The sequence below is a fragment of the Mytilus trossulus genome, chromosome 13 (assembly GCF_036588685.1).
Source record: "Mytilus trossulus isolate FHL-02 chromosome 13, PNRI_Mtr1.1.1.hap1, whole genome shotgun sequence".
Taxonomy (NCBI): Eukaryota; Metazoa; Mollusca; class Bivalvia; order Mytilida; family Mytilidae; genus Mytilus; species Mytilus trossulus.
Genome location: NC_086385.1, coordinates 48508904 through 48527767, shown reverse-complemented (window position 1 = coordinate 48527767; position 18864 = coordinate 48508904). Strand labels below are relative to the sequence as shown.

At 32.1% G+C, this 18864-nt stretch overlaps 1 protein-coding gene across 7 annotated transcripts in view; it reads right to left on the bottom strand.

The window, feature by feature from the left end:
* LOC134695031 (serine-rich adhesin for platelets-like) overlaps positions 1 to 18864 on the bottom strand; it is a 178460-nt gene that overhangs the window by 28326 nt on the left and 131270 nt on the right. The window contains exon 1 of one of the 7 annotated variants that reach the window (XM_063556175.1): positions 15004 to 15053. The exons of 5 other annotated variants lie outside the window; for them this stretch is intronic. Coding sequence is in view for 1 of the 2 variants with exons in the window: in XM_063556173.1 (XP_063412243.1) it covers positions 5932 to 5952 (21 nt within the window). In the remaining variant the exon portion in view is untranslated. Of the gene's footprint in view, positions 1 to 5931; positions 6200 to 15003; positions 15054 to 18864 lie in introns of those variants that run through there. One more of the 7 variants, XM_063556173.1, reaches the window with a different exon arrangement.

Here is an 18864-nt window from a genome sequence, read left to right as displayed (position 1 = left end):
TTAATCTAAATATCTGAAATTCTTTTCAAGTCATATTCATATATATACTCAGAGGCTGTCCAATTTGATAGAACAACTTGAACTTAAATCTAATTTTCAATATCATTTGTGGGATTGCAATTTTCATGGATTTCGTTGATACTAAGACAGCTTGCATTTTTTGTCAACTACAAATTTAAAAGAAGTACCCTTTTTCAATAGGCTTAATTTTGTCAAAGCAAACTTTTGTAAAATCATGAAATCAACAGACAGACAGACGAACGGATGAACGGATGGAGGAACAGATGCACAAACAGATGCACAGACCGGAAAAAAGGGCATAAAAATCATCTAAAAGTCACTACATTGTAAAGGATATAGCAAAACAATCTTTTTATGAAACAATTGTCAATTAAATCTGTTACACAAGAGAAATTATAGCTTTTTTTAATTTAAATATTAATATTCAATCAGAAAATCTATTCACCTAAATGTTCATGCAATAATAAAACATCCTTTTATCCACAAAATAAATGGTCTGGAAGAAAATCGTTCACCTATATTTATCCCATCAAAAATAGATTTTACTTCTTTTAATGCGTCTCATTTTGATTATAAACCCCATCATAAGGGACGGCAACACGTTTTCATCACTATTATTCAATCTGCTCTAGAAAATGTACATTTCTCGTTTGTCATTTAACTTGTCAGCGTTGTTGATTGCACAATTGATTGTGTTCTAATTTCTCTCTGATTGGATGATTACTACATTGGAATCTTTTCACCGATCGTTCATTATAACAAAGAATGTTTTCTTTCACTATTCTTCTTTAACTTTGGTAACATATGTGTACTTTTTTTACGTGATGGCTTTTCTAAGATTGCATTTCCTTAGAAAAAAATAATTTCTCTACTCTATTAAGTGACAACGTAATAATACCAATAAGTATCCTTCAGCGGAGATTTATTGTTGCGAAACTTTGTCCCAAATAACATTTTCAGCAGCTATAGATTTTTTATTAAATGTCCCGTAAGTCCTATATTACTACAAAATCTAATTAGCCATTTTCACATCGAGACAAAAACAACCAACTCAAACACATTATTAGAAAGATAATCTTGGCTTTTGTTTGACAAAAGTACACACGATATTATGCAAATAATGTAACTTTCAAAGATAAAAAGGTTATTTGCTTTGTTTTTTGGTGCTTAAATGTCATAAAAGCAATGCTTACATGTCCTGTATGATCACCCCTAGTTTTTGGTGGGGTTCGTGTTGTTTATTCTTTAGTTTTCTATGTTGTGTCATGTGTACTATTGTTTTTCTGTTTGTCTTTTTCATTTTAAGCCATGGCGTTGTCAGTTTGTTTTAGATTTACGAGTTTGACTGTCTGTCCCTTTGGTATCTTTCGTCCCTCTTTTATGTATTCATATAAATTAAAAAAAACATCTTATATGAATTTTTGTAAAGGTAAATATTTCATATATACTGGTATATTACATAGAATACATTTACATGAGTAATATTTTTCTTTTTGAAAAAAAACCACCCCACTATTTTAAATGAAAGATGAAAGATACCAAAGGAACATTTAAACTCATAAGTTTTAGAAATAAACTAACAACCCAATATGGCTAAAACAGAAAAAGACCAACAAACAAGTTAGTATACAAAATACAACATAGAAAACATAAGACAAGTTAAACATGAACCCCATCAACAACTGGGTGATCTTTATTTCTTATAAATAACCAAATCTGATTTTCAAAAAAAGCTGATTCAGCACTTTGCAATTTTGAGTGAGCAACATTAAAATAATTATGCTGATTCAGCAATTTTGCTATTAATGTGAGTAAAAATAACTTAAGTTCTATATTACAGACAAATCAGAATCAAAGCCTGTCACTTATAGTTTTGAAAATATAACCCCATTAAAAGCAAAATTGTTTAGAATTAAACCCCCCCCCCCCCCCCCTTTCCATCCTCCAGGAGTTGGGTCATGCAACTATTTACAAAATAGTAAATGGTCTTACCTTAAAGAACTTAAACATTATATATCCCTGATCTATATGACCATTTCAGCCTCAATGTTACATAATACAAAGATTATCAAACTATCATCTGACATTTATCTACCAGCAGTAATTTGTTCTAAACAGAAGAGAAATCGGAATTCTGATAAATTGTTCCATTTAGGTATTGATTAGAGAAAACTGAGATAATTCTCACTCGGGAATCTAAAGCTAGGCTTCCTGTAAGTGGTCAGACATTGTCTAAAGTCATTACTACTGATTAAAATGACCCACTTGACCACTACTTGTCTTAGATGACCAGAAGATATTATTGAACAGAATCCTGTAAATCACATCTGGTTATGAACTTTGATTAAAATGAAGATTTAATTAATTGTTTCTAAAAATAGATCAGAATTATATAATCAAGGCCAGTATATTTATAAAATTTACAGCTAATTTCCTAAAGCATGTAGAGCAAGACTAATAGTTAGCTTGCTTGTTTTGTTTTTATATTGAACAATCATTATAGGATAACACTGAATTAAATTCAAATATTATATATACAGGTTAAACTATGTCTATATATATTGTTTGAAGATGTCAATCTTATTTTCAAAGCTTGCATAAACAATTATACAAACAAAGCAAGCAAGCCAACCAAAGTTTTGCTTTACATGCATTAGGAAATTAGCTTTAAAGGTCATTTAGTGGTTATTCTGACAAAATGTTATTTGATTGATTTGTTGGTATTCTAGTAGAGTTATCCCTTTATATTTTTTTCCTCTATTCTAAATATACTGTAAAATTCACTATAAAATCAACTTGAAATGAGACTTAAATATCTACACTTGCCCCTTTTCAATTAAGGTCATATTTTGAATCAATAAATGCTATTTTTAAACTACTTATGTAAGACTCCTCTCATCAATTCAATGATAAGATTAATAACTACACTCTACCACTATGCCCAGCTCTCCCCTTTTCTCTATCATTCTGATCAAGAAGGATAAAAATTGTCAGTCAGAGAATTTCCTTGAAGCCTGCTGAGTGACTCCCTCCTTGTGGTACCCTCTATTTTTTTGCACATTTTGTAAAGACTCTTAGTTTTTCTGATCACTCTGAGTGATTACACCATGGTTGTCTGACAAGTTGACCATGGTCATAGAGGTAGAAAACCATGGTTGTCAAATTGACCATGGTCAAACATGGTCATATAGTTAAAACGAAAGCTGACCATGGTTTAAAGCACATCCAACCATGGTTATCAATGGTCAGCCATGGTAACATTATAGTAAACCATGGCTGCATTTTTACTAAAGGGTTACTTTGACTTCGCCCTCCCGCCCATCAGTCTCTCCATTTTCTCTATCACCCTGATTGAGAAGATCATGTCATTGTAAGGGTTACTTAGACGCTCCCTCCCCGTCCTGACCCCAGTCTCTGAGATCCCTCTATCATCCTGATTGAGAAGATCATGTCATTGTAAGGGTTACTTTAATAGACTCCCCCTCCCCCTGCTGACCCCCAGTTCCTGAGATCTCTCTATCATCCTGATTGAGGAGATCATGTCATTGTAAGGGTTACTTAAGACTCCCCCTCCCCCTCCTGACCCCCAGTCTCTGAGATCCCTCTATCATCCTGATTGAGGATATCATAACTGTAAGGGTTACTTAGACTCCCCCTCCCCCTCCTGACCCCCAGTCTCAGAGATCCCTCTATCATCCTGATTGAGAAGATCATGTCATTGTAAGGGTTACTTAAGACTCCCCCTCCCCCTCCCGACCCCCAGTCTCTGAGATCCCTCTATCATCCTGATTGAGGAGATCATGTCATTGTAAGGGTTACTTAGACTCTGATTTAATCTTCTTTTGTTTGACAAATAAACATTTATCTTTGTGTTAAACCTCCCATGATGTCAGCTTACAAATAATGATAAAAGAAGCCTCAGGAAGCAAACTTGATATTAGTGCAGAATAAGTATCATCATGCAGACCAGGTTAAATCAATTAAGTATATTATCAACCCTTCTTCACAAAAATTTACACCAAGAGTCACATCTCACGTCTGGTCCACCAGTTTTTTTTTAAAAAGTATGTTTTTTTCTCAAATGTTTTCGATATGAGCTCTGTTTGGATATATTTTATTACTTACAAAAGGTTAGATTTATAAGATGCCATTTTAATTCTCTTATAATCAAAATTTCAGGTTTCTTAATGTGTTGCAATTTTGGGGTGAAATATTTTGTTTAAGAATATGTGAAACATCCCCCAGGCTTAGTCACTTCTGTTAATATTTTTAGGCCATATTAAAATACCACTGAATTCAAAAGTAGTTAAAAATGTGTCCCTTTTACAAATGAAAGAGTGACAATTTCACCTCCCTTTTTTTTTGAAAATTTTCAACTCGCCAAAAAAGGTTGTGAACTATCTTAGTTTACTTGCCTAAACCTTCATACAACAAATATTCACCAGCTTAATTCATAAAAAAAATATTTAAGGCATTCAACATAACCTATTGAACTCATAAAAGTGTCATTTCCTGAAAAAAATCAAATCAAAACAATAATTTATAGGAATCAATGTAAGATGTCTAACATGTTATTTTCTTAAGTGACAGAAATGTCTGATTAAGTAGTTATTTGTAGAATAAATCTTTCTAAGGAGAAAAATAATCATGCTTAATGGCCATAAATAGTTTCTTATTCCATGTTATATAAACTGGTGAGAAAATAAAAACCATATCAAACCTGAGGAAAAATGTCTTTTTGTTGGGAGTTTGATAGTTACCCTTTAATCCTTATTTTGCTACATATAGTAAAATAATAAAAGTGAAAAAAATACCCAAGAGGCCCACTATTGGCTGATCAAAAACCACGAGATGTAGAAAAAGAAAGTGACACGTCTTGACACTTCCAGAAATAATAAAATAAAGAAAAGTGATCACATGGTTTTATTTTTGTGTACTTCTTGTCCATTATAATGAGGTTCTTCTTTTAGAAACAAATAAATGAAGAGATATTTATTTATTTACTCATACATTAAATTGAAAAATTTCAAACTTTACATTACATTGTTTTCCTTCTTTTTCAAGAATTTTCATTCCATAAAATGTTCTGAGCAATCCTCTTCCTAACATATAAAACAATACATACTGGTATCAAAAAAATTTGGCATTAAAAATTATTTGAAACTAAAAATAACTGACTCACCCCAATAAATTCCATTATTCATTACTATCTTGTCTTACAATGTTAAAACAACCAAAGGAATCTTAAACTTGACAGGAACCCCCCACAAAGAATTGACCACTTAAAGATTAGTGAGGTGATAGGAATGATTTTCATGGGGATAATTATTTTATAGAAGATAAGAAGGATTTAGATGTAAATATAAGTTGATGAGACATAATCCATTTCACTATATACCTGACATGTACAAGATATGTCAGATAGATACATACTTATACTACTGGTTCTTAATGAACTATTAGAGTACACCCTTGAGGCAAGAATGTCAATAAGTTCTGCATTATGCATAATTAGATTGGTATTGTTTATAATAAAAAAAAAAAAAATCTATGTCAACCTTTAATGAAAGCTCTTTTTTTAGATAAAATATTGTGATTTTAATGACCCTATAAAGATATTACCAAACACATGAGAATCCAAACAGAAACATCCTGCACATAAAAGTTTTGGCACATACATTTACTTTGAAATTAAAGGAGCCCAGCCTCCAGTGTCAGTCCAGCCTCAGTTTTTCACATCAGGAAAGAAATTCTAAATTCAAGATCAGCTGGGGCTCTTTCCAATCACAAAAATCTCTCCAGTTATACTGAAATTTTCATGACATTAAGATTTTTTTTTTCTAGTAAAAATTTTCTGTGAAAATTATTGCAGAATCCAAATTTCTACTTGAGCATTATGATGTAACTTACCATCTGTCTGGTCACTTTCATAGCTATAACAGTTCTATATAAGTGTTAATAATCCAAGGTACAATACTAATTCACACTCCAGTTAGAAAATACTACTAATTCCTGACTAGTGAATAATGCACACAAACAGACCACAAATGAACAGGAAATGTATCAATACTTGTCAGAAACAGGAAAAGGTTGGCCAGAAACATACTGACCAAAGGCTCTGACCACCTATATAAATATCTGTAGCAGGTAATACTCAGACTGACCACCTATGTAAATACAATCACACCTCATGTCAACATTGACCACATAGTGACCACTGACCTATCAATTACAAAAACTCAATTTATTTGATTTGTCCATTAATTGTTAGAGGTGAGAAAACCACAATAAAGGACTCTGTGTCAAAAACAATATTGTTTTTAATGTGTTTATAGGAAATGTAATATTAAGTGGGGATTTTAATGTTTCAGGTAGACATAGTGTAATTATTGTAAATGCTTATTAGACAATGTTATCATACCAAATCTCTTTTTATGTAAATACTTGTAATTCTTAAATGACATTAATATCATAATGTTCACAGTTTAATGTTTACAAAGAAATAAATGTAATTGTTTAATTTCACATGTAATTATGAAGTTTATTTGAATATTCAGGAGGTATACTACTTTTTTGTTGAATATTCAGGAGCTGTACTAATCTTATTTGAATATTCAGGTATCTATACTAGGTAATACATAGTAGTATGTTGAGTAATAGTATTAACTGTCCTAAATAAGGCTCAATGTCATTATGTCTAGTTCAATAATGTGTTGTTCTATTAAAAATTCACCACATGTCTACTAAATTGAAAAGCTGGTATAAATCAATGAGGGAAAGTTCAAAGAAGATGTAATAATATTTTTCTATTTGTTATGAAATCAATCAATACTATCATTATCAATGACCAGATGCATTAACTTTTAATTTTGTACTATAATTGTCAAGCAAGCTATTTGGTAAGTCCACAACAAAAATGGTTTATATCTAAATACATAACAAATTGTATACTAGACTATTTCAGAAGATTAAAAAAAAACTTCACATAAAAAAGGAAGTATGACATGTCATTCTAAGTAAGTAATAAGCCATATTCATTTCCATAATTTCTATTTTAGACTGCTGGGATATACCAGGTAACATTTAAGTCTCTTGTCTCATGCAAACATACCACATATCCCTATTTTATATTACGCTGTTGGAATAAAAAAAAATCTGGTAGATCATTCACAGGGGCAAATCCAGCCAGTTTCAAAGGGGGGGGGGGGGGTCCCAAACTAGGAGAAAGGGGGGCGGGGTTGGGTTCCAACTATATGTCCCCATTCCCCCAATTTCAATTGAATTGATAGTCCAAAAAATAGAACCCTCCCCGTTGATCCATTACTGGTTTAATTTGAATTCTAAAACCAATTTAAGGTACCAAAACACTCCTTACATCAGCAGTAAATCACTCAGATTCCAGGCAAGTTAAAGATTGCCCAGTCTGGCTTTGTACTGCTGAAGAGTATATACTAATTAAACCACCTGTACTTTTATCACATTCCAATAATACATTTTTTGGCTAAGATTTCTAATTATCTAAAGAAAGGATAAACAATTCACAATGTCTTAATGAACCAAAACCTGAAACAAAACAAACAAACATTTACAAAATATACAACCAAATACCAGCAGAGATTACCTTGATCTCTCTCACAGATCAATTAAATCAAGGTATGGTATATTTATTTTGTCTAAACATTCACCATTCTTATAACAAGTGGTTCAATTGGAATCCAAAGAATCATGATGAAATGTTCATGAGAATGTGACGAGGGGGGTTCTAAATTCCATTATATTCTTGATTTTTTTTTGTGCCGGTTTTCCTATTCTTTGATTTTTTTATCCTTTATTTTTTGGCCTATAAATATTTCTCTTATAATCTTGAGTGACATATTGTTTTGCCTTTATTCTGCCCTTTTTGCAGAATTATGCTCTTGTTTATTGAGGAAGGAAAGTAATCTATCCCCTACTCGAAACAAGGAATATAAAGTTTAAATCACAAGAAATAAGATTTCAGTGTAAAAAAGTATTGACAAAAGATTGAAACACATTGGCAGCAAAACTGTGAACAGCAAACTGCTGATTTTACAGAAAGCACAAAAACTGATATATATAGATTCATTTAACAACCTGATGAAAAAAACTTGAAAACAATAACAAAGTTTTGAATTTTACAAAGGAAAAAATAGATTTATATTCATTTAAATCTATTGAAAACTTGCTCAGCTGTTTCTTACATTACCCACAATGCTTCATTATGCAGAATATAAACAATACATTTATAAAACGATCGTAATCTTAAATATAACACATAAAAACATTATGTTATTTCTAACCAAAGACATTTTTAAAGAGATTTTATTAGACGACAAACACCATTAAAGGCATTTTTTACATATCAGTGAAAAAATCTATTTTGTTTAGCCATTTTCCATTTCGTATTTCTGCTTCATTTGACTCTGATCTCAAAACGCTACTTATATGTTGTTACGCCTCGTTACATTTTATAAAATGGATCATTATTTCAACAAAAACAAAAACAGCAATCGATATTTCACTTTCTGAAGAAATGGAGATTGTCTATTTCAAATAAAGGTTAAGTGTGAATGTATTTATATCTGGTTTATAATGTTTTTTTTTACAATGATGAAATTCTCTACAGGAAGTTGGCGATTTGAACTCAATTATGTGTAAAGTACAGAGAAGTTTTCAAAGCAAAACTAAAAGTCAGCAGTTTTATAATTTCAATTACTCTTTTAAAAACAATACTTAATTTCTTTCTCCTAAATAATTGTCCTTGGTTGAGGAATGACATTTACTTGTCAACAGACATTGAACAAATTTATTGTCTGAAAAACATGTTGAAATTTTAAAGAACATTGGGCATTACCCCTGTCAAAATGCAACCATGGTTGACCATGGTTACCATCGCTTACCATTGATAACCATGGTCAAACCATGGTTGGATGTGCTGAAAACCATGGTCAACCATGGTTAACCATGATTGTGACCATGGTCAACATCTGACCATGGTTGACCATGCTCTATATAACCATGGTTAACCATGGTTAACCATGGTTGACCATGGTTTTCAGCACATCCAACCATGGTTTGACCATGGTCTAATCAACCATGGTCAATTTGACAACCATGGTCTTGCACCTGACCATGGTCAACTTGACAACCTGGACCATGGTGAATAAATATTGATCTGGATTATACCCAGGGGAATTTATAACAAACTGTTAATTACTTTGAGACTTTCAACATTAAAAAATCGTGCTCGTTTTTTCAGTGGTACAATGTTATTTTTTCTCATGTCTCATACAACCATGGTTCAAACTGCACACCGACAGGGGTATGCTTGCATGCAAAGCTTAAGATTATAATGTGGAATTTGGTCAATATCTTATTATCTAAAGCCTGAAACTATTTCAACAAAGCAAAACAAATTTATTTTCCCTTATAAACAGTATTTACTGAAAATTCAGAATTTTTTGTGCTGTTTTTATTAATTCAAAATAATACAGCTTGATAAATTATGCAAAAATAAAGACTTGCATTTTCTGTTTTGATAGCATTATTTTCTATGCCACATATAGATTCATCTTGCATTTTTGTCAATAATGTTAAAAGGATGATTCACAATAATAAATCCATGCAAAAAGTTCTGAAGTTACAGGAAACCAAAAAGGATTAATAAAAAATAGTTTGTGCCACTGTCTTACTGTCTTAACTTTCAACTTTTGGTATTGAAATAACATAAGTTCTGTAAAAATCACAAAAATTTCAAATTCTTTTCAAAATTCCCCTGAAGACAGACATGACTGAAGAGTACATAATATCTCATCCCCCTAATGACTACACTGAATTAAAAAGCTGCATTCCTTACACCACAGGACAGACTACCATACAGTCTTTATAAAACCATGACTGTCAGCGCTAATGCGTTTATGTTATTCATTCAAATCTATGTTAACTTTCTGACTCAAACATGAAAGAGCAGTGCACAACAAAATGTTTCATTATCATTCAATCAAATAAAATGTGCAATGTGCTTTGCTAAATGGAATATTTCTTTTGATACACAATAATGATTAATTAATTCTCTGCAGAGAGGGAACAACAGTACAGATTGGCAATACAAAAGATATTATAATGTAGGGACAGTCCACAAGAGGATATGTAATATCACACTCAAAATTGAAAGTTTCACTTTTTCCTTTCATCTAAAAATCAAAACACATCGAAATTTGTTAAAAATGAAAGCTATTAACTGCTAATTGTTTCATTGTTTTTATCTGAATGATATATTCAAAGATCTACAAATATGCAAAATGGCCTTTATGGACTGAGGCATAGTTTGAATTTGCTGTATTCCTATTCTTATTGGTTATTCTCTATTACTTTTTAGGTGACCATGGTTGTATTTAAATTTGAGTATAGTTTAATCCAGATCATTTTGAATTCACCATGGTTATCAGGTTGACCATGGTTGTCAAATTGACTGAACCACTTGAAATTTGAGCTTCTTCAACAATGGTCAGATGTATGACCATGGTAACTAAAGTGGAAGACCATAGTTGACCAAGGTGTTTAAAAGCACATAGAACCATGGTTTGACCAAGGTGTTACTCACATCCAACATTATGGTTTCACAAGGTGTTAGGCACATCCAACCATGGTTTACCAAGGTGTTAGTAACATCCAACCATGGTTTGACCAAGGTGTTAAGCACATCGAACCATGGTTTGACCAAGGTGTTAGTCACATCCAAACATGGTTTGACCAAGGTGTTAAGCACATCCAACAATGGTTTGACCAAGGTGTTAGTCACATCCAACCATGGTTTGACCAAGGTGTTAGTCACATCCAACCATGGTTTGACCAAGGTGTTAAGCACATCCAACCATGGTTTGACCAAGGTGTTGGGCACATCCAACCATGGTTTGACCAAGGTGTTAGGCACATCCAACCATGGTTTACCAAGGTGTTGGGCACATCCAACCATGGTTTGACCAAGGTGTTAAGCACATCCAACCATGGTTTGACCAAGGTGTTAGGCACATCCAACCATGGTTTGACCAAGGTGTTAAGCACATCCAACCATGGTTTGACCAAGGTGTTGGGCACATCGAACCATGGTTTGACCAAGGTGTTGGGCATATTCAACCATGGTTTGACCAAGGTGTTGGGCACATCCAACCATGGTTTGACCAAGGTGTTAGGCACATCCAACCATGGTTTGACCAAGGTGTTAAGCACATCCAACCATGGTTTGACCAAGGTGTTAGGCACATCGAACCATGGTTTGACCAAGGTGTTGGGCACATCCAACCATGGTTTGACCAAGGTGTTAGGCACATCCAACCATGGTTTGACCAAGGTGTTAGGCACATCCAACCATGGTTTGTATCCATGTAAAACATAATCAACCATGGTTGCATTTTGGCTAGGGTTACAAGACAGCTGCAAAGAGGGATCTGTCAGATATACATAGCGTATCTTGTATCAAGTCTATCTACTTAAATGATGGATCTTTTATATCAAGTCTCTTAAATTAAATGAGGTATCTTTAATATCAAGTCTCTAAACTTCAATTATAAAGGGATCTATAATACAAGTATCTCAACTTCAATATAAATTTAAACTTTTTCCCACCATATCTTAGACTTAATCATGCTACACAACAATCAAATATTGTATATTAAATCTGTACTTTTATAGATTCCATATGATCAAGGTCGTAACCTTTCTGCTTCTTAATTCATTTTATAAATTCCTTTCACATTAATTGTACATTAAACAGTTTTGGCTTAAAACCCCAATCATCCTCATTCTCTTTCATCTTAAATTAATTAATTTGTAATAGCAGATTTTTCATAGTCTATATTCCACATGAGAACCAATCTATCTATTACACAAATATCTTTGAATGAAAGATACAATTTGTTTGATGATAAATATCAGAGAGCAGTTGACAATGGACTGTTTTGGACCTGCTTCTAATTATTCAATTATAAATGGCTGTCATAGACTCAATCTCAACCTAACTAACAGAAAAAGACTAACCAAATAGTTCCTTCTCAATTAAATCCATGTCACCTGAAAGACAGATTTACATCAAAGCCACCTTCCAAACCAGTACCTTAATTACTGAGTGCCTTTAAGTAATGCTGATTTCACCATTTTTAACAGAAATCAGCTTTGATGATTCATGCATGAAAAGTACACACCTTCAAACATTATTATTATTTTTAATATAAATGTCTCATTATTCAACAGAATATGAATTATTTAAACTAATTAACAAATTAGATCGTTTTCACACCGAACAAAGAAAAAATTATGAGTCATTAAAATCATTTAGTAACTGCGTCCCCCCCCAAAATTAAATTTAAACAAAAATAATTAAAGATAATATCTGCACATACCCATTTTTCTTTCATCTGTTTGTTGCATAATTAAATTTCCTTGAAACCTGAACATGCATGCATGTTACCTGATGATATAAATCGCTATGGTAACCTGACTGCACGACACAGCAGGTGACTCATTCACTCACCTGAGTCGAGTATATAACTGCATGATCAATACGATTTACGAAAAAATTACAATATGAAAATTTACATTAAAAATTAATAGACTTTGTCCAAAATCAAGGCGGTTTGCAATTTTCAATCTAAAATTTTAACTACCAAATTTGCACAATTGATTTAAAAATATATCTTTCACTTGCAGAAAAAATGTACATGTTAATTGATTTCAATGGTAATTAAACAGTGAATCACCTTTATTTTATTTTGACATGTAACAAAACATCAATACGTAATTATATTGTTTCTCTTTTGATATAGGAATAGGGTGTACAATTGACATGTGTGAATTAGACATTTTTATAACACGTAACAGGATAAAAATGGACAAAAAAATCGTTGATATTGATATTCGATGCTTTATGTAATAATTTAAACAAACAGTTGTTTGTCCTCATATTGAAATTAAAACAAGTGCAGAAATTGATTTGATAGAAATTTAACAAAGAGAAAATGTGAGAGCTGTCTATTGTTCAAGGTCACAGTAGATGTCACCTTTACTGCATAGTAAAACCTGTATTTAGGTCACCTTCTGGACCAGAAAAAATCTAACATTATAAGACATATGACCTTAATAAATTTAAAGGTCCAAAATACCGCAGACGATTACTAGAACATGACAAAAATTGGTGATCTTGTGTGTTGAAGACTAAGGTTTTCGTTCAAATAGAGACGACATATTTCAGAAGGTTTGACTGTATTTGGTATCTATTTATGGCCTGCAAGCTGCACACAGTAATTTCTACTTAGTCCTTCAGTAAATAATGCTGTGAATCTCTCTGGCCGTCTGGGGATATACATGCTGACCAAATTAAATTGTAGTTCTTTTTCAGAAAAAGTACAGTGGCAGAATGAACCCTTTATGGTCTACATTTTTAATTTGAAGGTCTGCACTTAAGATTAACTGCTGAGGTAGTGGATCCCATTGGCCTACAAAATCATAGGTCCTTTTGAAAACTAAAGAAGAAGTGAGGCATCAGTGACCTACTTATTTTAAAGATGACCTACATTTGGAACACTGTATTACGATAAGACTCAATCTACAGTATGATTTAACTGTGCCAACTTTCTCTGGAGTTGAAAATCTAGGCGTCACAAACCCATAATACTTAATGTACTCAGTGATACCCTGGTCTAACTTACAGTATGTCCTCAGGTAATTGATACTGAGCTTTGATAAACTTTGTTACCTATATGAGCAAACATAAAGTACTGACACAATTTATATTCAAATTAAATCTAATAAAACTGCAAACATAAATCATGATAAAAACAGTGTGTCCATTATTCTTTTAAAGAATGTCTTGAATTTTATCTATGTCAAGGAATACATATTATGAAGCAACAAAGGAACTCTAAATGCCTCTATATAGACAAGATAATAATTAAACACGAATAAATTATCCAATTCGGATCTACTGATTCAATACATTAGGATACCTCAGAAAAGGTTTTTCATACCTATATGTATACATTACATCAAATAACCATTTAGAATTCAAAGTCTGGTCTTTGATCAGCTATCAAAAGGTTTTATAAATATAATCAAACCATAATTTATCTTTAAAATTGATTATTAATTGTCATTAAGTACAGCTGTGTTATCCATGTACAAAAACTTGCTTAATCAGCAAATTTTATTTTCTTGTCATCAAGTCCATAACTTTAGCATTGTCAGCAGTTTTTAAATTCAAAATTCAAACTAAATCTTTAAATCCTGTCTTCTGATTGACCTTTGTAGATAAAAAGAGACATATTTATGCTAGTCAATTTTTGGGGTCCTTTATCATCTTGCTGTTTGGTGTGAGCCAATGCTCTGTGTTGAAAACAGTACTTTGACCATAATAATGGTTTACTTTTACAAATTGTGACTTGGATGGAGAGTTGTCTCATAAAATGGCACTCATACCACATCTTCTTATATCTATACAATACAGATATCAACCAGCAGTACAAAATACAATTGTTTGCCTATTTATTAGTTATTTCATCTCAATGGTTTGGAGCTTCAAATTATAAAGCTAAATCGCTCAATGAGATAACTCTCCAGGGGAGGATCCATCTATTTTAAAAAAAAATTGGGGGGGGGGGAGTTCCTAACTATATTTCCCCATTCAAGTGCATTGATTGACCCAAAAAAATTGGGGGTCCAACCCCGGAACCACCCTGGATCTGCAATGGTCTCTGCCTTACCACTTTTTAGAATGAGCAAGAACCCAGTATCACAGTACCCCAAAAAGGTCCCTGAAATCATGTCTAAAAAACTTTGGTAAAGATAGATTTGTGTACAAAACAATAAATGTTTTGCTTAACAGTCATTTGTATTTTAAGTAAACCATTTATAGATTTAATAAAGATGAACAGATTTGTTATTTCAATTATTAAAATATGAGATTAGACATACCTCAAGCTTGATGCAATTATGATATATGTGACTTCACCATTAAACAAATATTTGTAAATCAACGGTTATGGTAACACTTTTGAAGACATTAAAATAAGAGTTTCAACATACCTGACAAGCTTGATGCAATTATGATATATATGACTTCTCCACTAAACAAATATTTGTAAATCAACAGTTAGGTGTACATCACAGTAACACTTCTGATGACAAAGTTATACAAACATTATATAATTCTGTGTGTAAATACGACATTGATAATACGTCAAGTAGTCAGTTTATCTAATGCTCAACAGATTTAAATAAAATTTGATAGGAGCACTTTAAATATCACCCCCACTCGGCTAAAACTTTTTGTTATGTCATGTAACAATCTTATTTGGGACATTATCAAAGGAACCTGCAGTGTCTTCCATTTTTTCTTTTTAGTGAGGGTTGTTTGAGACGGCTTGGACTTTATGTTTGATTATGGCACAATCAGGGATAAATTTCACAAAAAAAATTGTCTGCTCTGACAAATCTTTATATGATTAATAAAATTGAGAATGGAAATGGGGAATGTGTCAAAGAGACAACAACCCGACCAAATAAAAAAAACAACAGCAGAAGGTCAACAACAGGTCTTCAATGTAGCGAGAAATTCCCGCACCCGGAGGCGTCCTTTGAACTTTATAATTTTTGGGCCAAACAAAATATGAAAATAGAACTTTTCTGCCTGCAAATTAAAATATTATCCTTTTCACATTTTATATTTGTCTATAACTAAAATTTAGTTTTTCAAAATTATCTACCATCAGATGTTTCTTGTTAAGTTCAAATCTTACTTTTGCAACCAAACCTTCCCTTCTCTACTCTATCTATTCAGTAATTTATTTATTTTTGACAATATTAAACATGAACTCTAAACTCTATTTATTTATTTTAACTGACATTTAGTTCAAGCTCAGATGACTTATCAGCAGGATGTCCCAGATTGACAAGTTTGTGTTACATCATTATGATGACAAACTGACAAAACATTACATAAGGAACCAGGCTAATAAAGCTGTCAGGGGACCAGAGCTCATACTGGGTATAATTGAATTACTTCAAATGTTTGTATACAAAACCAGGTGAGGGTGATGACATCAGATTATTTTCACTACTGTGGAAGAAAATTAAAGAGAGATATAAAAACAATAAAGTTTTCCTTCAAATCCATGTAAATTATGACAAATCACTGTAACACATGGTTTAAATTAATGACAATTATCTCCCATCATTAAATTAGCCTTAAAAATGTAACATATGACATTTCATGTTTTGTTCAAAATAGTACTAAAATAACATACAAAATCTGTATGTTTATCTAAGGTTAAGATGTATTTGTTTATGTATTGGGACTGTCTGTAATTAACATATAAAATCTTATAAAATGAATTTAATTATGCCAGAGATATTTGAAGTTTAGTGACACATTTTTTTAAGTGTGATGAATAATTATCTGTGAACATCAGGATGTGCCACCTGAGTGATGCATGAACTGCTCAACTTTTCAAAGCACTTAATTTCACCTCAAAACTTTGGTGGAGTTCATGTTGCTCAATCTCTTCTGTTTTTGCATGACTGTGTGTAAATGTTTTATGGACTGTTTTTGTCTTTATCTCCTTTTAACATTTACAGTGCTAACACAGTCTTTTATTGACTTCAGACTTTTTTATTCCCGGCCCTCTGTATAATGTCCTTGCATTTTTTAAACAAAGAAAGCAAAAACCAGCAAAGACGAAGTTAATCCATATATATTCTCAACAAATACATTTCTCTAAGTATAGAAGACCACCAAAGAAACAACACACACTATTATGATTTATTGTCTATTGATGGGGGGTTTAATAATTCTTTATTAATTAATGTCTGTTCAGTAGAGTGCCAAACTATGTCTCTCCACTTAAAAACTGTTAATTATACTAAAGTATGGAGAAATGATTAAAGTAAAACTAGAACAGTCTAATGGGTTTGTACTAATAATACATGTCTTACACTATATGTACTACCATGGAATTCTTGTTTGTTATTTGTACTAATAGTTCTATAGAAGCTTTTTGGTAGATTGCAAGAGACCCAGTGAGATCACCCAAGGTTTTTGGTGATAATTTACTTTTAACCTGATTATCTGCATAAAAGACATAAGGTTCTGAGACCAGGGCTGAACACTTTTAACTTATGGTTAGAAATTGAACATTGACATGGGACTGAATGAGTCCTTTAAGTTTTTTCATGAAGTGTCTCTTGAAGTCACCATTTGTTTTGTGCAATGGTGTTGTAAGTTAATCTACAGCTTCAGAGTTTTCTGTGCCTCTAAATTTGTTGCAGATCTTATTTTCCCATGTTTAGATTTTATTATGGAATCTTTTACATTCTTATATCAACCACAGTCTTTTACGTTTCAATTACATTTGAAGTCAAATGATGAGCCCTGGGTGTCTCTACAAGACTTTGAAAAAAGCTTAGTACTTTAGCAGTTTATAAAGGAACTTGAAGTAATATATATTATAAACACTGAAAAACAGTATGATAGACCAGAAGGCATGTCACTTGAAATGCGAAATACATATGCTTTGAATTGATAACAATTTCACAATCAAGCAATCTTCAGTCCTATGGGAGAATAAATTGATTACAAGTTACATTATTATGCAAATTAAACAAAAAACACAAAGGGATGTGTCTTTTTATAGTTTGAAGCTATGTATGGTAGTTAATGATAATCGTTTATAATAAATTATAAAAGTGATTTTTTGTAGAAATTTGTTTTTCTTGATGTAGAGATTTTCAAACAAATTGTTCTTCCTAATTTATGCAGTAAGATGAAAGACAAGTTAAGGGCCTATTTGAAATTACCATGCATTTATAATTTTGCAAAATGAGTTTGATTTTTTGGTTAAACATAAAAGCAGATATCTAAGTGTGAGAAATAAAACTGTTTAAATTTCTTTTGTTTTTTTATTATTATTTTCAGGGTATTAATTCCCTTGATTTTATGGGGACTCTCTTATTATGCATCAACCATGTTGCATTCATAGATATTATGCTTTTATGCATAATTTGTCTTAAAACCAAAGATTGAAGAATGCATGAGGATCTTAACATTTGATTTTTATTTAAACCACAAAAATAATTGAATTCTAAAATATGGTGTAAAAAGATATAAGAAGATGTGGCATGTGTGCCAATGAGACAACCTACCATCCAAGTTACAATTTTTAAAAGGAAACCATTATGAGTCAAAGTATGGTCCTCAACACAGAACCTTAGCACACACTGAACAACAACCTATAAAGAGCCCCAAAAAAACAGGAAAACTCCAAAACCAATTTTTAAATTAAACGAGAAACGTAAAACACTTATGAACCTAATCAACAAACAACAACTACTGAACATCAGATTCCTAACTAAGCACATCCAACCAAGGTCAGATGTATGACTATGGTTAACCATATATGTAATACCATATCTATGGGTCAACCTTGGTCTCAAAGGTGGAAAACCCTTTAGTTGACCATGGTGTAAAGCACATCCAACCATGGTAAGATGTATGACCATGGTTGACACAAATGTGGAGAACCGGGCATGCTGACCATAGTTGTACATGTTGTAAAGCACATCCATTTACCATAATGACCAGGGTTATCAATGGTCAGCAATGGTAACCATGGTTGCATTTTTGAGAGGATCACTTATCTAAACTACAAATACTACTAGGGATAACTTATATGACCTTGACTACCCATTAGTGTCACTCAAGGTTGAGACCTGATACAACAAGATACAAGAGCAATGGGTTAAGTAATTTTTTTTTATAAATTTTGAATGTTCAGGTAC